We start from the raw sequence: 21,237 nt of genomic DNA on the forward strand, positions 1-21,237 counted from the left end.
TGTTCTAACAGATGTCACATCTGAAGGTTTACATTACTTACTTACAATGCTACTTACAGTTTTAACGAAAACATTCAGGGATTTGCTCGTTCAAAGTGACTTAGCCTTTGATTTTAATTGTAATTTGTTCCTCGTCCTTTACTTAGAATTTCTAATATTTAATGCTAATAATTCATTCTAATATTTAATTCATTTAATTAATTTTTCAGCTGTGGAGCGGAGTGTCCTTACTGGGCAGCAAGGGAAGCCTTCAGACGAAGAAGTCCTGCAGTAACTTCATAAGTCGGAGGGTCTACACTTGTGAGGAGTACATCGGCCACATCATGGAGAGCGGCCAGGTATTTTGGGTAGGCCTGTGGATTCATTGAGGGTTAAAATTGCAGGTTTATCTTCATGTAGAAAGGGAAACGTTTCTGTTAAAACTGCAGGTTTTTCGTTATGTAGACAGGAACTTTTTTCTGTTAAAATTGCTGATATTTTTTATGTAGAAAGGGACTTTTTTATGTCAAAATTCCATTTTTTTTTTATGTAGAAAGGGGCTTTTTTTTATGTCAAAATTCCATTTTTTTTATGTAGAAAGGGACTTTTTTCTGTAAACACTGAAAGGTTTTTGATGTGGGGACTTTTTTCAGTTAAAATTGCAGGTTTTTTTAATATAGGGACTTTTTTAGTTTCAATTGCAGGTTTGTTCCTACATAATATACAAACCGTCGGTCCTTTACAATAGGAATTACTTTCAGCGCCGGCTGAAAATGGCCGTTTAACTTTAAACAAGGTGATGGAGTATGTAGTTAACTACTGACTACAGGTGGGAGTCTCGCCCACCCAGTTGGTATACTTTACACCCACTTTTCTTCTGGCCGTTGGCGAGGAAGGATGTGTGCTCTTCTCCTCTCTGCCTGCTGTTTGACTGTGTTTACATTTTAGTATACTGTTGATATTGCTGATATATGATTATAATGTGTTGTAATATATGCAAATACAACTCCTTGTTTTGCTCATGAGTTTATACATTCAGTACTGCGATATAGTGGTTCATATTGACATACGCAAACCTAACGACTTTTATTGGCAAGTGATGTGTCAGACTGGTTTTATTGTCGCCAAGGCAATGAGCTTAACCCTTAATTGACAGATCCCCTCAATAGAGGATCCAAAACAGGTTTTGGGTGGTGGATGGATCCCTTCTCAGGAGGATTAATATTATCCGCCGAACGATTTGTCTGTACCGAGCAGGAAAGAGCTTCCAATACAGTACTTCAGTGGGGCATAAATGAATTGTGGCAACTAAAGAGTTCAGCTCAGCTCAATTATGGGCGTCTTGGGAACTTCAGTATTGTTCTGGACTTGGAGAGGGAATGTCAAAATTTTGGGGACCTGGGAAGAAACTCAGTCTCGGTGGTCTTGCCATAGTCTAGATTTGCCAAGGGGTTGTAAACCACGCCTCTCCACATGCTCCTTGCATGGGTTATCCTGTAACCCTCTTGTCTGCTACTCCCGCCTGTAGGGGGATCAACTGCTTACTGCCGTCTTGAAAGATATCTAGGAAGAGAAGTTGCAATCATCGTCTACATCTGCTGCCACCTCTTCACCTTCTTCTTCGGATGCTCGCCCAGGGAAGGCAGAGAGTTCTCTTGTTGGCTCACCCCAGTCCCCACACTTGGGGGCCATATCACAAACCTCGCCGAGGTATTGCGATTGGGGAGCTCAAATGCACGGGTCTCCAAGATTTGCGTACCGGAACCAGTTCTGGGAAGTCTTCTTCCAAGGCTGGTGCTGTGCCTGCCTCTTCATTGGGGTTTTTCTTCGGACACTCGGGTAGAGGAGGCTCCCATAGATCGTCCTGGACATGATTCAAGAGCTTCGAGTCACTCTGGGTACTCGGATTTCACCAGACCTCGAGTACCCCAAACCAGTACTGGAGAGTCCGCTCCGCAGTCTGGTTCAGGCAAAGTACAAGAGAAGATGCTGAAGCATTCAGGTGCTTCTTCACCTCCTACCGGTACTTCTTCAAGTACTTGGCCAGGTTCCCAACCAAGTGCTTCCGACTTGAAGATTTGAGCACTCGGAGATGCAATGAGGATGTTCCCTCCTCAGCCCTTCTTCTCTCAAGAAGGCTTCGACCTCGAAGAAGACGGGGCCATGTCAAAAGGTGCAGTCATTGCTGAAGACTGTACTATCAGTCTTTTGCTGGGGACAGGAGACGACTTCTCTACTTGGCGGGACTTGGCAGTCTAGTTCAAGTTTGAGAAGCTCGACCTCACACTCAAGCAGAACACTTTGTGTCCTGTCGTGCTGGTGTTTCGGTTTCAGTCCCATATCAGCAGGTTCAGAGAGGAGTTCAGTTATTCCTGTTACTAAGGAATAGGCAGCTCAACAGTAACAAGTCGTCCTCGCTCACCTGTCGCCCTTGGGGAAGCCAGGCCCTCAGGAACAGCTTCCCTATGTTCTCTTCAGTGGAGAATGCAGAAACTCTTGTCGCCAATAAGGGACTCCTTATTCCTTTCTATTCCTCTGGGAAGAAAATGAATTGGGAGCTAGCCTGGTGTCTAGAAGACAGGAACTTCATTGGAGTGTCTCTGCACACACCCCCTCCCGTCATGCCCCTGTACATCGACCAAGGAAGAGGCACACACCTGGAAGACTTGCTTCTTTCAGGTGAGCACCACTGGTACGACAAACATCGCACCAATATCCGAAACTCAGGACAGCTTCCTTAGCTTTTCCAGAGGTTCAGGATCTGGGTAGGTTACAAGAGTAACTTCTGTCAACAAAAAGGGTGGAGACAGGATTCCCTCCAACTGTACAGGTTGATGATGCAAGTGTACAAGTGGGCAGCTGCACACTCAGCAGAGCTGTAAGCCAGGTACATCCCCGGGGAACTGGAACGTAATGGCGATTAACCTCATCACCAGTTTCAGGTGACATGGATTTGGACCTCAAGCCCAAACATTATGCAAGATTTCCCAGATCTTTGGAGCCTCCCAACGATAGATCAACCAACAGAAGCTGTCAGTATACTGTTCCATTGTCCCATTTCCATGATCATCAGTAGAAACATCTCCCAAAACCCATGGAACAATCAAGAAGCCTTGGAAGAAGCAGGGGATCTCTCAGTTGCTGTTCCCTGTCTACGGACATGGGAACCATGGTACACGGCTCTTTGGAACCCCATGTCATGAGAGCAAGAAAGGCACGGGTCTCCATGGAAACTCATACCTCTGACACCGGTCCCCGGAAGTCATCTTCCCGGGCTGGTAAAAACCTTCCCCTGGCACACGGGGTCCTCGAGGCCCCGTTTATCAGTAGCAACTGTTTTACAGTACAAGTTTTCCATACAACCCTGTGCCCACAGGATTTACAGGCACACGGATTCTGGGATATGCATCATCAGAGGTGCACGTTTCTCCCAGACACCTGTGTTGCCAGAGGTGCACGGGGTGTGATAAGACCATGTCACCATATCCAGCCTCAGGAATCTTTTCCCCAGGCAGGTTAAGGTGGTTCTGCCACTGCACGGAGTTCCACAGACTCCTGTGACACCGGTAAGGTTCCCTGGTCTACGGACCCAGCAACTTACGAGAGAGAGAGTGAAGGTCCACTGCTCAAGTGTGGCCTCACCCCTGGCATGTTCTTGCATGGGAATGGTGCCAGGGTCCCAGACAGGTGTTGCAAACCCACAGGTAAGCTCACCTGAAGAAGGAAGTCTCCTGCTTAGTCTTCTTGTCCATAGAGGCCTAGGCCTCCAGCCAGACTACGGCACTTGAGGTGATGAGGTTCTGTCAAGCCCGAGTTTGTCCCGGAACTCATAGCAAGACTTTTGAGTCACATGCAGTCCCATCTCAAACTGTTATTAGTAATTGTACAAGATTGTCCACATCTCAAGCCCGAGTGTTGATGACGACTCTTTTTCGACTAAGAAGTGTTCAAAACTTAAGTTTTCTTTCTGGTCTCATGAGGCTATCAAACCAGCATACCCAACAGCCAACATGTGGCCAAGAGTTTGTTCCAAGTACCTCACGAGGATAGAGACATTGGTCTGTCCCTCACACTCCAGAAGAAACTGTCGGTTTTAAAGGTATTAAGACAAAAGTGGCGTAGGCTGTCTATTCTTTATCTTTCCACGCTCAGGACATTGCCCATGGACCCTGGGACTCCTTTTCCCTGGGCCTTGTGGTGGATGCTCAACAAGTTGTGTAGCTCGCCCAGATCCCTTAGTGGATAGTTTGCATCTTGCCTAAGGTTTCAGTGGCAAAGAGCGAATGTGAGTGGGAGACTGACTCCCTCCCATCTCTCTTATCTCTCTTCTCTTGTAGAGAGATGAGTTGCCATCCATCACATGCTGGTTGGGTGGTTCATGCAAGTGAACCTACATAACTGAGCACCCTGTTTATAACCTTAGATAGATTAATAGATGCAAGTCTTCCCATATCTCTAAGCAAACCCTTGGTTCTATATTGTCTCTGATGCTCTGGGTTCATCGAAGCCTTTTTTGAAGCAGTGTTGCTACACACACACACACACACACACACGCACATTAATTCAAAAGGTCCAGATGTCTTAACAATTGGACATAACATACACTTCTGTTCAACACATCAGAGGCAGGTCCCCTTCCTTTGCTCTTCCATGACCAGGAAGGAGCCCCAGGTAAGTCAAACTCCAGTCAGTTCAGAAGCTTACTCAGAATCCTCCCTCCAAGAAGTAAGTCTTCCTATCGTGAAGGACCGAGGGTTTGTTTATCGTGTAGGAACAAATCACAAATTTTTTAAGTAATTTGTATTTTTCTTAACTGTACAAACCTGAGGTCCTTTACAAGTTATAGTCCCACCTCAGCCACTCCTCATTCTGCTTCCTGGGCCAAAAGGCAAAGTGGGTGTATACTGACTGAGTGGGCAGGACTCCCACCCGTAGTCGGTAGTTAACTACGTACTCCATCACCTTATTTAAAGTTAAACAGCCGTTTTTCAGCTGCACTAAAAGTAGTTCCTATTGTAAAGGACATCAGGTTTGTATAGTTATGAAAAATACAAATTACTTTAAAAATTTGTCATATTTTATGTAGAAAGGGACTTTTTTCTGTTAAAATTACAGGTTTTCTTTATGTAGGAAGGGACTTTTTTCTGTTAAAATTACAGGTTTTCTTTATGTAGAAAGGGACTTTTTCCTGTTAAAATTACAGGTTTTCTTTATGTAGGAAGGGACTTTTTTCTGTTAAAATTACAGGTTTCCTTTATGTGGAAAGGGACTTTTTCCTGTTAAAGTTACAGGTTTTCTTTATGTAGGAAGGGACTTTTTTCTGTTAAAATTACAGGTTTTCTTTGTGTAGAAAGGGACTTTTTCCTGATAAAATTACAGGTTTTCTTTATGTAGGAAGGGACTTTTTTCAGTTAAAATTACAGGTTTTCTTTATGTAGAAAGGGACTTTTTCTGTTAAAATTACAGGTTTTCTTTATGTAGGAAGGACTTTTTTTTCAGTTAAAATTGCAGTTTTTTTTATTTTGTATTAAGGGACTTTTTCTGTTAAAATTTTGTATTTTTTTATGTAGAAAGGGATTTTTTTCTGTTTGTTGTTAATATTGCTAAAATGTAAAATTAGTAGTTTTTTCTGTAGGAAGGGACTTTTTTCAGTTAAAACTGCAGTATTTTTTTTATGTAGAAAGGGACTTTTTTCTTGTTTGTTGTACTGGGCCATATTTCTAAAATGTAAAATGAGTGTTCAATCAAACAGCCTATTCAGACTAGCAAGAGAGAGAGAGAGAGAGAGAGAGAGAGAGAGAGAGAGAGAGAGAGAAAAGGAAGTATAGTTTTTTTACCAGGCCACTGAGCTGATTAACATTTATCTCCTGAGAGAGGGCAGAGTGGAAAGGTTTGAAAGGATTAGAAACTTATTTGCAATTGGCTAAGAACCAATTGGTTACTTAGCAATGGGACCTACAGCATATTGAGGGACAATCAAAGGAATGGGAAGGGTTGTAGCAGCTAACCATGGAATTATAGCAAAGAAATGAATTTCAGAGAGAATACACTATATGTATAGTGAATTTGATATCAAACGACATTTTGACTTAATATTAATGAATAGAAAAATAAGGATGAGAGAGAGAGAGGAGAAGTGCACCTCACAAAAGTAGGTGTCACTATTTATTTCATAAAGAACTGAATCAACTGTCACCTTTCTTCCATTTCATTAAAACATTTCTTTTAACAATTCTTTCATAGTTCAGCGAAAGGTTTTCTCTCTGTGGTTCACTTCCTGCCTGAATCACCCATTCTTATACCATGGTCGGGCCTTCTCGGCTAGAGTTACAAGCTTTGCAGAACAGTAGAGTCAGAGGCAACGTCTAGAAGTGCGCTTGAATTTTCATTACGAAGAGACTGAAGCAGAAGGGAAAGGAATATAGAATTTAGAACAAGAAAAGGTTAATACTTATAGGCTTAATCCACTGAAGATCAGGTCATTTATTACTGAAAGGGAAACAGAGTGGAAAGGTTTGAAAGGCATAACAGGGGGAGGAAAACCTTCTGCAATTGAAGCATTATTTGGCAACTGTCAGGAGAGGCTTGAGGAAAGTAAGACGGAAGAAAGAGAATATGAACGGAGGGACAGTCAAAGGAATGGGAAGGGTTGTAGCAGCTAGGGGCCATGGAATGGACGCAGCAAAGAGCCTTACTAAGTAATGCCTGCACTGACGGCACTACCCTTGTACAGGCTCACCTACTGTAGGGCAGTCAAGTAGATTGTGCATCCTTTAACGCCTTTCTCTAATGTTCATTTCTCATCTGAGAGTAAATTCTGTGGACAACCCCCAAGAGATATGTACTTAAGGAGGGCAGTTCGGGGTTAAGTGAAGTTAATCAGTGCACCTCCACTCTGTTCGCATTTTGAATAGGCATTACTTTAGGCAGTTGCAAGAACGCCCCTTCCATGGCCCCAGCTGCTGCACGTGAAGAGGAGTTCACATTTTTGAATTTCATTCCTTTGAGGGCAGTTCAAGAACGTTTTTCATATTTAATTCTTCAGGCTTCTTCCCTCAAGTTCACATTTTAACAATTAGTTTCAGGAGGTGCAGAACGTTTAAATGAAGTTAATGGTTTTCAGGCTCCTCCTGTTGAGTTCACATTTTTTTTCCAACAGTTTTTATTCCTCTCAATTTCTCTTTCAGCATTGAACAATCTCGTCATCATAGGTACCAGCACTTGGACCTTGGCCTAAATTGTATATGCCAAGAAATATGGAGATGGCCTTACAGGCTTCCTCCACCAGCACATTTGACATTTTTAGAAGAGTGGTTCAAGAACGTTTAAATGAAGTTAATGGCCGTACAGGCTTATCTGAGTTCACATTTTTTAAGGAGGGCAGTTCAAGAACGTTTAAATGAAGTTAATGGCCTTACAGGCTTCCTCCACGTGAAGAGGAGTTCACATTTTGAATAATAAGTACTTAAGGAGGGCAGTTCAAGAACGTTTAAATGAAGTTAATGGCCTTACAGGCTTCCTCCACGTGAAGAGGAGTTCACATTTTGAATAATAAGTACTTAAGGAGGGCAGTTCAAGAACGTTTAAATGAAGTTAATGGCCTTACAGGCTTCCTCCACGTGAAGAGGAGTTCACATTTTGAATAATAAGTACTTAAGGAGGGCAGTTCAAGAATGTTTAAATAAAGTTAATGGTCTATAGGCTTCCTCCACGTGAAGAGGAGTTCACATTTTGAATAATAAGTACTTAAGGAGGGCAGTTCAAGAACGTTTAAATGAAGTTAATGGCCTTACAGGCTTCCTCCACGTGAAGAGGAGTTCACATTTTGAATAATAAGTACTTAAGGAGAGCAGTTCAAGAACGTTTAAATGAAGTTAATGGCCTTATAGGCTTCCTCCATGTGAAGAGGAGTTCACATTTTGAATAATAAGTACTATATATCACCACAGGATGCCAAAAAAAAAAATGATTAGGTGGGACATGGCTAAAAAAAAATAGGTTGGGAACCGCTGTTTTAGAATACACTCTTATATCTCACAATGAGGCTCTAAATGAGGCTGTGGGGTGGTGATGATGTGAAATAGCTGTTGTGGTAGAAATAGGATTCAGTAAGTAAGGGTTTTGTGGTGTTTGGGATTTTCGTCCTATTTCTTTCTTTTTTTCTATCTTTCTTTCTTTATTTCTATCTTTATCTTTTTTTCTATCTTTCTTTCATTGTGTTGCTTCGGATTTTCTTTCTTTTTTCTATTTTCTATCTTTCACTCTTGCTTTCTGTCTCTATATCTTTTTATCTTTATATCTTTTTTTCTATCTTTCTTACTTTTTCCTATCTTTTTATCTTTCTTTTTTATCTTTATCTATCCTTCTTTGTTTCTGTCTGTCTGTCTGTTTTTTCTATCTTTCTTCTTTTTCTATCTTTTATCTTTCTTTTTCTCTCTCTCTCTCTTTCTGTTGTCTTTCTTTTTCTATCTTTCTTTCTATCTGTTTCTATCTTTTTTATCTTTATCTTTCTTTCTTTATATAAATCTTCATCTGAAGATCCTTATGGACAAAGTCAGCAGACTTGAGTAAACCCAAGAAGGCTTAAAAGAGAGAGAGAGAGAGAGAGAGAGAGAGAGAGAGAGAGAGAGAGAGAGAGAGAGAGAGAAACCAACGACTACTTTTCTAGACTTTCAAAGGGTTTGAAAATTGGAACATGTAACTGACTAAGTTGGAGAGACAGAGAGAGATTGATTTACTGTATTTATTTATAGCCAGTCTCAAACGACGCCTCTCTGTCATCCCCTTACATGGGGCATCAATCACGACCACAGCCATGGGAGCACGGACGAAGACGCCAGGATGATGGCATTTTTCGACTCCATCCAGCGGGAGCTGGAGGGCTGGACTTCTTAGCAAGGACCTCTCGATGACCAAGATGACCTCGAGATGCAGCAGATGGTCAGTCTGGAGGAGGAGGAGGAGGAAGACATAGATGAGGCTGCTCAGTCTTCTGCCGTGACTTCCCAGTCGGACGACGATGATGACTCCTCCGCCCTCGGTAAAGTTTGTTCTTCACTTGGGCCACCCTTCTTTTGTTCCTCTTAAGTTCCCTTGCAGACCTTTCTATTATTCATCTCGGTTTCCCTTGCAGACCTTTCAAACCTTAATATATATTGAATATATAGTAACTAAATTGATTATACTCGTATAGTTACTGAATTGATTGCATACTTAATACTTTAGTAACTGAGTTGAGTATATAGTTACTGAATTGATTATATAGTTACTGTACTGAATTGATTATGTAGTTACTAAATTGATTGAATAGCTGCTAAATTGAATTTATAGTTAAAAAACACCAAAGTACTTATAAAGGCATTTGCTAAGAACAGATTTCTGTAACCATTCAACCAAAGAATGTCAGTGATTGGCAGAGATTTTGCATCAGAATGGAAGACTATTCCGCACGATATATCGAAATCATTTTGCCATTTGGCCCAGGGCCTGGTGGTCAGAGGCACGGAGGAAAGACTTCCTACTTAAGCAGGACTGACAACCTTCTGACATTCTGTCAGAATTCCTTCCTGGATCCAAAACCACTAAAAGTGACCCCCTTAACTTATTTGAATAGTTTGTGGAGGACCAGGTTATTGATTTATCTGAGAAATTGGCAACCCCTCTTGCACCTGCTTGCTGAGAGAGAGAGAGAGAGAGAGAGAGAGAGAGAGAGAGAGAGAGAGAGAGAGAGAGAGAGTCCAGTAGTGGGAGAGAGGGAGAAGTCATATGAGATGAGAATGAACAGTTAGAGAGAGAGAGAGAGAGAGAGAGAGATTCTTTTTTAAACCTGGCAGATCATTTTTATCAGCGTAGAGATTCACCTTCATTTCCAGGGGCATACAAAAAACAGACTCCGCCTTCCTAGGTATTGCCAGAATTGGTCTTGGAAATATCCTTATAAGCCTCTTAATTTACTTAAAGTCATGCATACTTTTGTACACATTTTATGAATAACACTTGATATTAAATTCTAAATTAGATAATTAACTATTGTAGTTTATAGAGCAGGAAGTAATGGACCAAATGTTGGAAGGTTTCTACAACCAGTTCTTCTTAGTCCCCAAGTCACTGGGGGTCTGGAGACCCATTCTTGATGTCAGCGCCCTGAACTTTTGGTGAAAATGAAGTTTCACGTGGAGACAAACTGCTCAGTCATGTCCTGTCTCCATCAGGGCAACTGGATGATCACCCTGGACATGCAGGATGCTTATTTCCACGTTCCTATCCACCCAGACTCCAGAAAACTCCTGAGGTTCGTCTTTCATGGCAAAGTTCTCCAATTTCGGGCCCCTTTGCTTTGGTCTGTCCACAGCCCTACAGGTCTTCACTCAGGTCCTCGCACCTCTTGGCAAATGACTTCATCTCCTTAGAATCAACGTATCCCTCTACTTGGACGATTGGCTTCTCCACTCCAGTTCCGAAAAGCAGTGTACGGAGGACTTGAAGAAAACTTTTGCCTAACACAGGAGTTAGGCATTTTGATCAACTCAAAAGTCACAGATGACCCTGACGCAGATGATTCCCTATTGAGGGATGATTTTGGACTCTTGAGCTTTTCGGGTTTTTCTCTCCCCCAAAAGGATCAAATCTTGTCTTCAGACTGTCTGAGAGTTTCTCTCTCTCGACTTGCTTAGTGGTCCAGTGGACGAGTCTCTTGGGCACGTTGGCCTCAGTGGAACAGTTTGTGAAGTTGGGCAGACGTCTCACGAGGCCCCTGAAGTTTTATTTGAAGGAAAACTGGTGCAGGAAGACCCAGTTGGACACCTTTGTCTTCCCAATCTTGTCGGAGATCAAGGGGGATCTTCAGTGGTGGTTGTCCAAAGCAAGACTTCAAGTAGGGATATCTCTTCTTCCGCTGAGCCCCAGCCTAGAATTTTATTCCGACGCCTCCGATCTAGGTTGGGGAGCCTTACTAGGGAGTCGAAGAGTCTCAGAAACATGGACAATGGAGCAGAAGTCCTCGCACATAAACGTCAAAGAGCTGAAGGCTATTCACCTGGCCCTTCAGTCCTTCTCTCCGCTAGTAGCAGGCAAGACTGTAGCAGTATACGGGGACAACACCACAGTTTTGTCCTATGTCCACAAGCAGGGAGACACTCACTCCTTCACTCTTTGCGAGAAGAACCAAGTCACGATCATGCCTCGCTTCGTTCAGGGGAGATTGAACGTCTTGGCAGACCAATTAAGCCCTTGCCATCAAGTCCTGCCAACAGAGTGGACTTAGACCTCCTAGTCTGCCTCGATCTGTAGAAGCTGTGGGGTAAACCTTCCATAGACCTCTTCGTGACATCGAGGAACCACTGTCTTCCTCTCTTTTGCTCCTCAGTTCCAGACCCTCATGCATGGGCAATGGATGACATGCTTTAAGACTGGACGGTTATGGACGTCTATACTTTCCCTCCATTTGGGTTGATCAGGGAGGTGATCAACAAGTTATTGACTTCTAGTGGACTTCTGGAGGCTGCTACCACAAAGATAGTCGCTGCTCAAACAGACCTGCTCCAATAGGTTCCATCAAGGGTTGTTCACTCTGGCCCTGACAGGGTTCAGACTGTCAGGGGCCTTGTCAGAGCGAAAGGCTTTCTGCGACAAGCTGCAGAAGCTATTGCTAGATACAGGCCAGCTGCTTCTAGCAAGCTCTCAGTCCAATTGGACAAGAGATGGTGCAGCCGCAATAACATCCCATCTTGTGGAACAACTGTAAGCCAGATCGACTACTTTTTACTTTACTTCAGAACCTCCAGGAAGCTGTCACCCTCTACTGTTAGTTGGTACAGGTCAATGCTCAGTTCATTATTTAAGCATAGAGGTTTGGACCTGTCTTCCAATCAGGATCTCAGCGACCTCATCAGATCTTTTGAGACTTCCAAGCAAGAGAAACCTGGTGCATTGTCATGGAATTTAAACATGGTTTTGAAGTAGCTCGCCAGCTCCTCCTTAAACCCCCTTCACTCAGTTTATGTATTAGTGAACTCCAAGCCATAGACAAGAGAGTTGGGTTTTCACAAGGGGAATGCTGTCTGCTCTTTTGTCTTGGTTTCCTCACCAAGAATGAGGATGTCTCCAGTCCCTGGCCCTGCTCGTTCGCCATTAGGAGTTTAATGGACGTTCTTTGACCAGAGGAGGAAGAGAGACTGCTTTGTCCTGTGAGAGCCTTTAGGTACTACCTCCACAGGACAGAGAAGATCAGAGGACCCTCAGACAACCTCTGGTGCTCTGTGAGGAACCCTTCACGTCCCCTGTCGAAGAATGTCCTTTCATTTTTTCTGAGACGCTTTACTCATGAGGTTCGACCCATCGCCACATCTCTAGCTTTTCGCATAATATGTCTCTAGTGGCTATCCTGCAATCAACCTTTGGAGGTCCAAGTCAGTCTTTGCTCTGCATTACCTCAAGGACATTGAAAATGTATTAAAAAACTGTAGTATGCTAGGACCTTTATTCTTGGCTGGCATGATGTTGGGAGAGGAAGTATAGGGGGCGTTGAGTTTTTTAGTGGTTGGGGTGTGGGTTTTATTCTAGTGTAGCTGACAATGTTGTTATTTATTCTGGTCTTTGCTTAGGGCTAGGGCAACCTTTTTTAATATTTGTCAACCATCAGTGAACTTCCATGGCTGCAAAGGACCCACTGAAGTTGAGGTGATTCTGGCCATGCTGCCACGTCCTCCACAGGTTAAGATGAGCACTGACCAGAGGCAGTACCCACTTGCAGTAGCTCTCTTACCAGGTAAGGAACAACAAGCATTATACTAATGCTAGCAACTTTTCTACTTCAAAGTCATTACTCTTAATGTTTTGGAGTAGATTATGTCCATGTTACCCACCACCTTTCAGTGTGGAATCAGCTATGTAATTACTTGGCAAGTCACTTATATAAAAATGACATTTTTATGATAAAATAATGTTTTATATACCTACCAAGTAATTACATAATTGAGTCCTCCTTCATCCCCTCATATGGACATCAGGGCTAAAACTAATTCAAGCTCTTTGCTGAGTTATACCTGTCAGTCCCAGATGTTGGTGGGACCTTGTCACCTACACAAGAGATGGTAGCCCCACTGCAAAATTTGAATTTTTAGACTGTCATGGTAGGAAGTTTGTAGCCATGTAAATACTTGGTAAGTGTATATAAAACTTTATTTTATCATAAAAATGTCATTTTTGCTAAGTATTAGTATGTAACATCTCAAGGTAAGGTTAGCTCAACCTAGGATGAATGACCCAAATGTGGCCTGAAGGTAAAGCACCTTATCCAGCTTAGGATATATTTTGCTGTAAGGACCCTAGGATGTATTGTTAAGGACCCAGGGCATGGTGAATCCTTCCTGAACTAAGCTAGGACTGGATAGTAGAGCCTTTGAGAGTTGACTAAGTAGGAAAGGATGTATTAGACAGGTGTAGTTGGTGTTTTGGGCAAGAATAATCTGATCATTCTTGGTTGTCCCAATTTAAGTTAGGTTGTGGCAAGATAAACTGTGTGGGCTTCAAGTTAAATTGGTCTGTAACCTATACATAAATATCAAGTGAAATTGGTCTATAACCTGTATATATAAACAAGAAATTGCTGGCTTATAACCATTCATTTCCTTGACTGTAAGTCTATAGTCATTGTCGTAATCTTAGAATGTGTTAAAATATGATAGAAAGGTGACACAAATAAGAAAGTAGGCTGCAACACTAGTAACAGGTGTAAACAAATACTAGTTGTGCAAGAAACTTTTTCCTTTCATCTGCACAGAACTGTATGTTACAGAATACCTGTGATCTGCAAAGTCTGAAGGAAATATTTTCGTTCAGATTCAGTAAGACGAAACCTTTCAAAAGAAATAAATGGTTGTCAATGATGATTAAATGTAAAACACAAAATTTTTTCTATAGCTCCAAGTGAACTCAAGTGTTAATTAAGAATTCTATAGTTTAGTAACTGGTAACTATATTTCAACTCTAAGCCAGCCCTGATCAAAATATTTTTCAGCAGGTTAGCGTGTGAAGGGACATTATTTATTGCTTTCAGAAACTTGTTCACAGCTGTATTGAAAAGTTCAAGAGGCTGATTTCAAGAGTTGTGGAGCCTGGATTTCTTTCAAGAATAAAAAAACTCTATAAAAATATTGCTGAATAACTACTGGACATTCTTGAAAGCTGCACCTTCTATACAAATACAGCTATACAGTTGATGACTGTTTCATATACAGGTGAGTTTAGACTTGTTTGGTGGGATTTTATATAAGGAAAGGGAGCTAGTTTAAACAGAGTTCCAGATAACTAGATTTTTTGAAAGCACTAGATTGGCCAGCCTTATAAGAGCTGAAAGTCAGCACAATGGTCTGGTTAAACTACTTTAATACTACTACAAAGCAGCAAATAAGTTAATATTTGCATCAGCTAAACATGAGTGGTCAAATAAGCAATGAAATTTTGAAATATTTTAAATATCAGTAGGCAGTCCCCCTTTTACGACGGGTCCGGCTTACGACGTTCCGAGGTTACGATGCTTTTCAAATATATTCATCAGAAATTATTTCCCGGTTTTCAAATATATTCATCAGAAATTATTTCCCGAATTTCAAATATATTCATCAGAAATTATTTCCCGGTTTACGACGCATGTTCTGGGCGTACGACGTGTCATACGCCGATCCAGCGGAAGAAATATGGCTCCAAGACAGCAGAATAATCAAAATTTGGAGGTTTTTTGATGAAACACTCAATAAAAATGTAGTTTACATCATTTTCAATACACCCAAAGCATTAAAAGTAAGATTTTCTCAGGAATCTTGATAATTTTCGACGATTTTTTTGGTTTACGACGATTTTCGGTTTACGATGCGGCGTAAAAACGGAACCCCCTGTCGTAAACCGGGGACTGCCTGTAATCAGTTTTCATATAGTTCATGGAGTAAAGGATTTAGATTTTGTTCTGCTTCTTGTAGAATGGATGAGAATGATTCAGTAGATGGATAGGATAGTCAAGATTAGATATTGCTCTCAGTAAATGGAAAGCAAGTAATTACTCTGTACTTCACTACCACTTAGTGTACAAGACCTGATACACATTTTTTTATTTCAGAATAACACGTAGCACCACCAGCAAGATTGATGAATTTAGAGTACCTCGATGAGGCCCCACCATTGAGAAAGGAAGGACCCCAGAGGTGTGGAAAGAGGTTACCAAGATGATTTCTTCAACCACTCCATAAAACTAAACCAAGGCTGGGTCATTCTGCCAACCTACCAGGGTAGTCAATGCAGTTACTGAATGTTGGTGCTGTTAGCTGTTAAGGCAGCTTAGACATGGCAACAGGCAATTTTGGACACAATGAACACTTGCCATATTGTGGGGGAAAGGAGAGGTATCTTCAGACTCTACATAGAAGGACCTTATGAAAGCAGTATGCATTTTCAGTGATCTGTGAGAGTGGTGTGTCCATTCAACTAGCGCAGAGGGAGGTAAATATTGTTTTGTCACAAGACAGTTAAACAGTAAATTTGTAAGGGACCAGTATCTTCATAAAAATCAAATTACAGTTAACCCCCAGTATTCGCGTTCTCATGATCCGCGAACTCACGCATTCGCGGGTTTCTCTGTGGAACATATCTAGCCATCATTCGCGGAAAATTCGCCCATTCGCAGTATTTTTCACTGAGGAATATTCACTAATTGCTGTATTTTCATATAATTTTCATGAATAAATGGTTTTTTTGTGATAAAACTATTAAAATACTAGGGTATATGCATTTTTACAAGGTTTTTCTGTGTTTAAACTATCAAAATGGGCAGTTCTAGGTGTTTTTAGAGGGGTTTTAAGTATTCGTGGATTTTAGCTATTTGGGGGGGTGTGGGACGCATCCCCTGCGAATATGGGGGTTTCACTGTATAAATGAGCAGTGGAATATAAAACCTTGTATTGCCTATACCATCTTGAACTTTCATTTAGTAAAAAATCTTGATATAGAATTTAATCCTTCTCTCCCTCTCTCTCTACAGGTTTGACTGCTGCATGCTGGAAAAAATTGATACACAGCAGTATTTAGACCTGAAGCATGGTCTACACAACACAACCACATGTGTATGTATGCACTCAGCCAGCTGTTATAGAGGTTGCATCTACGAGTTAGTGTGACCGCATGAATTTTACGAGTAGATAAAAACTAGTGTATATGCTCATACATTTTTTACAATAAATCCATCTATGAAAGCTTGTATAACAAGGTATACAAATTTCTTATTGCTAAGCAGTTTGTACTGTACTATGTACAAGACCCCTGTTACAATATGGCTTGTATAATGTGTTCTATAAATCTTGAAGCTTGTAGTTCCTGTAGAGAAACATCTACTAGGTAACAAGGGCGTGGAATCACTTGTAAACTGCCATTGAATATCAAAGTATTTGTTGCCCAAACTTCTTGTAATGCAGTATTCGTGGTGTTAGGCTGTCCACTTAGGTCGGTGGACAGTCATATATATACTCTACCAGTGCCTTCAGTCCTCTGCCACTTCTCCGGCAAAAGGAACTGAAAGAAAAGAAAAAAATATTTTCAAATTCAATACTATAAAGCAAATCAGATTGTAGTACAGTATATTATTCAAACAGAGCAAAAGTCTGGGCGTTTTATTCAAGCAATTTGAAATACTATTAATTTTTAGCAGTTGAAATGCTATTTGAAATCTTAAAATTTATGCTTGTAAAGTATACCTTAGTTTTACCAGACCACTGAGCTGATTAACAGCTCTCCTAGGGCTGGCCAGAAGGGTTAGACTTATTTTTACATGGCTAAGAACCAATAGGTTACCCAGCAACGGGACCTACAGCTTATTGTGGAATCCGAACCACATTATAGTGAGAGATGAATTTCTATCACCAGAAATAAATTCCTCTAATCCCTCATTAGCCAGCCGGAGAATCGAACTCGGGCCTAACAAGTGCTAGCTGACAACTCTACCGACTCGCCTAACGAGAAACTATTTATGCTTGTAAATGAAGTATATATACAGGCAATTATAAATAGTTTCATCTTGTATTAACTCTAGAAACCAAATTACAATGAAACCACTAATGGCCAAAAACCTGTACTGTATAATATTTACCAAGGTTTCATTTGCATTCTGGCTTCATCCAAGAAGTTACCCTTAGATGATATAATTTAATTATATCTGTGAATTTTAATTTGAAGCTTCTGTAGCAGCAAGAAAGGCCAGGTTTAGGACACAGTCCAAATGTCCTAAAAGTAGACGGGAACTGGTCCACATGTCCTAAAAGTAGACATCAGTGGACAGGCCAGTGGAATGATGTGGACACTATCAAGAAATGGTACTCTGGCCTAATTGAGAGAGTTCTTGAGGCATCATTGCCATATCCGATCCACTTGCTTAGATATCTTGAGCTTCTGACGTGAAAAACAACAAGACATTCTAATGTTTCTCAGTAAAAGGATCCAAACAGAAGATGCTGTAAGGTTTCTTGGTAAATGCATCCGAAAATTGTGTACTGTTTCTCTTTTAAAAGTATTTCACAATTACTGTTTTTTATCTTTTACATTTGTTAAAGGCTCTCTGGCTGAAATTATGAAAGGCCTTACGGAAAAGCCTTTTTTCATATAGAACCTGAAAGAAGACATTGTAATGTTCCTCAGTAAAAGCATTCCAAAATTACTGTTTATGTACAGTGAACCCCCCGTATTCGCGGGGATGTGTCCCACCCCCGCAAATAGCTAAAATCCGCAAATACTTAAAACACCTCTAAAAACACTTAGAACTGCCCATTTTGACAGTTTAAACAGTATTTTAATAGTTTTATCACAAAAAGTGCATTTATTCATGAAAATTATATGAAAATACAGTAATTAGTGAATATTTCTCAGTGTAAAATACTGCGAATTTTCCACGAATAATGGCTAGATATGTTCCACAGAGAAACCCGCAAATGCGTGAGTCCGCGAATCATGAGAACGCGAATACAGGGGTTTACTGTATTGCACTTCTAAAAGGCATTTTTTTTAATATAGAAAATATTAGAGAGGCCTTTATGAATATAGAAAATATAAAACAGGCCTTTTTTATATAAAAATATCAAAACAAATGGACCTTTTAGAATGTATAAAATACTATGACAGACAGGCCTTTTTTGAACAGGTTTTAGATTAGATAACATACAAGCCTTTTTGTATATAGAAAAAATATAATATCAGACATGCCTTTTTGAGTATAGGAAATATGACACAGCCTCTTTTGAATTGACAAAATATGACAGACAGCATTCTAAAAGATTAAGAGATGACATTAGTGTTGCAGTTTTAGCAGTGAGAGAAACCCTTCTCAGATTATTGCAATATCATGGTGTAGTACACTCCTCAAGTATTTCATTTATAATATATGACTGGTGCACAATTCATACACTATGGTACAATTTTCATATGGTGTGGTACAATATTCATACAGTATTATGATGAAAAAATTTTGTGTGTAGAACAAAGACTAATCATATTACCTTGCTGAATTTGGGATCATCAGGTCAAAATCTCAAAACTCTATCAGGGAAGAAAGAGAGAGTGAGAGAGGAACAAAATATATAGCAAAATGTGTATATGTGTGTATGAGGAAAAGAGAGAGAGAACTGTAGATGCTGACACTGACATAGAGAGAGAGAGAGATAATCGCCGACAAACCAAAATAATTATGAATGGAATAAAAACAAAGTGTTAGATTGTAGATATCGGTAGATATGTTGCAATGAATGATGCGCTTTATAGTCCTGGCGTATTAGATGATGTACTGATATACTGATGCATTTGTATCGATTTTGGTGTTCCTTTGGCCTTGGTGATGTGACGTTTTTTTCCAGATAAATCTGTGAAAAAGCAACTGAATGAGCAGTGTTTATCATTCTAACATTATTTTGCTAACCTAAATGAATATACAAAAATATCAATAAAACTGAATTCCATGCAATTGTTGTCTTAAAATCTGGCATTTTTTCCTATGGCAATGGGTCAGTGACACAATATAGTCTCAGTTGGAATTCCTGTCAACCTTTTAAATTGTTTCTTCCTACACTTTTCTTGCGTTGTGTTTTACCATCTAGACTTGTCCCTTACAACCTGTTACACATTCATGGACAGTGAAGCTTCGCACAACTCCGTTCATGGACAAACTGTGGGTCAAAGGCAGGAGTACCTAGGGTCCTGGCCTACTAAGTCATTTCCATAACTGTTAGCTTAACTAGGCTAATTCAGTTTTGCGTTAAATTAGTCACCTGTTTGTTGAGTTAGGTGAATTTAAGTTGAATGAAGTACTTAAGGCAACACGGGTTAGCTTAGGTTAGGCCATATTATTCACCTAGAGTTAGGCTAGGTAAGGATAGCTTAGGCCAAGTTAATATAGGATGCATTTAACTCATAGGATGTATTATTAACACCTCAAGTTAGGCTATGTAAAAGTAAGGACGTAATATTAACACCGTAAGTTAGGCTACACAAGACTAAAGATGTGTTAGCAACATCAGGCTAGGCTAGTCAGAGTTAGACTATTTTAGACCATGAAAATTTTTTTTTCTTACATTCAATAGTGTAATTAACTTGACACTAATGACAACTGGTTTTATTCTAGCCTTACACATTCTCATTAACATAACTCTAATTTGACACAGGCTGCCAGGAGTTAATTTAGTTAATATCATGAATTTTGGACCAACAATTAACCATACTTATTTGAGACCTAAATTCACTTCATTAATAACATTAATAATGGACGAATTTAATAACCACACTTATTTAAGGCCTATATTCACTTAGTTAATAATATTGATACTGGACCAATAAATAACCTAACTGATTTTTAAGGCCTAAATTAATTTACCTATTAACATTAACTATGGTTAATAACATTAATATTGGATCAATCAATAACCACACATTAATCTAAGGCAGAAATGCATTCAGTTAATAACATGAATATTGGACCAATAAATAACTTGATATTTAAGGCCCAATTTCAATTAGTTAATAACATTCACTTTACCCCCATGAATCAAGATTAATTTCAACAAAATATTTAACAATTTACCTTCACTCACCTTTAGTTAAAAATATTAACAATGGTTAATAGCATTAATATTGGACCAATAACTAATCACACTTGTTTAAGGCCCAAATTCAGTTAGTTAATAACATTCACTTTACACGCCATAATTCCACCTTAAATTGCAACATAACATAATTAACCTTCACTCACCTTAAAATTACATTCACCAACACTTTATAATATAATTAACACTCACTGTTAATGATTTAACTTGCAAATATAATAAAAAATTTGTTATTTTCTTTAGTAACTTTTCTAAGTCTTTGTTGCTCTGCCATCTTGGAAAATCATAGTTGCCAGTATCTTTGTACCAAAGTTTAATCGTGTAGGTTTGAAGAATTTCCGTATCGATCTTACTGTTTTGCTAGAGCAAATTAAATGTCTCAGTACAGTAGATTTAGGTTGAATGATTATAAGTTTAATCAATCAGAAGCTCTCTGAAGGCAGTGTATATTTCAAGGTAGTAGATTACTTGCGGAAGTGTGATTATAATTTAGATGAATTTGTAAAGTCCCGGCTCAACGGGTTCTCTATGATGAACATCCTGTTTTCTGCAGTGCCTTAACAGTCAACCTGAGGTCACACGTACACAATCTTATAATCATTGTGATTTGTATATTTATTACCTGTTCATTTGCCCTTGTACCAAGTGTATGTGTCAAGAGTATTTTTGTGTCCAACCAGCTGTTGTTAATCATCATGTTTTCTATATGTACCTGTCCTGTTTTGTGTAGAGAAATAGTTTGACCTCGGGTCACTCGTAAATTTTTGTACTGGCAGTCTCTGCGTGTATGCAGACGTCTGCACGCCGCTTTATAAGCAGGTCGCTTCATCAATAAACCAGCAGTACTTGTCTTCCTGCTCTTTCTTTAGCACCTTTCACAAGTTCTTTGAGGCCCTACAGCCGCATTTCACACGCCTCGTGCTAGAATGCGTCTCTTCTGTCAGGGGGAGCATTCAGCCAACGAATGCATAAAAACATGTCACCGTCAAAGATCGAAGGTGACAACTAATGTACTCCCAGAGATGCTTTTACTGTTTAGGCAAAGGCCGTCGTAGCACTCAATGTAACAGCAAACAGAGTTGCAAATTGTGTAAGGGCAGGCATCATAATTCGATCTAAGTTATGATTATCC

General features: G+C 40.0%; 1 protein-coding gene across 11 annotated transcripts in view; it reads left to right on the forward strand.

Annotated features, from left to right (window-relative positions):
- The window catches only part of LOC136855334 (zinc finger protein 665-like), a 64,699-nt gene extending 43,743 nt beyond the window's left edge, over positions 1–20,956 (forward strand). For 4 of the 11 annotated variants that reach the window (XM_067132240.1, XM_067132247.1, XM_067132244.1 and 1 more), the window contains exons 3-7: positions 210–338; positions 8,737–9,019; positions 14,000–14,216; positions 15,092–15,471; positions 16,010–20,956. In XM_067132240.1, the coding sequence (XP_066988341.1) occupies positions 210–274 (65 nt within the window). In that variant the 3' untranslated portion in view covers positions 275–338; positions 8,737–9,019; positions 14,000–14,216; positions 15,092–15,471; positions 16,010–20,956. Of the gene's footprint in view, positions 1–209; positions 339–8,732; positions 9,020–12,619; positions 13,260–13,300; positions 14,217–15,091; positions 15,472–16,009 lie in introns of all 11 variants that reach the window. The other 7 variants (XM_067132248.1, XM_067132250.1, XM_067132241.1 and 4 more) reach the window with 7 other exon arrangements.
- Positions 20,957–21,237: the final 281 nt, after the last annotated feature.

This window comes from Macrobrachium rosenbergii, chromosome 31 (genome assembly GCF_040412425.1).
Source record: "Macrobrachium rosenbergii isolate ZJJX-2024 chromosome 31, ASM4041242v1, whole genome shotgun sequence".
Lineage (NCBI taxonomy): Eukaryota > Metazoa > Arthropoda > Malacostraca > Decapoda > Palaemonidae > Macrobrachium > Macrobrachium rosenbergii.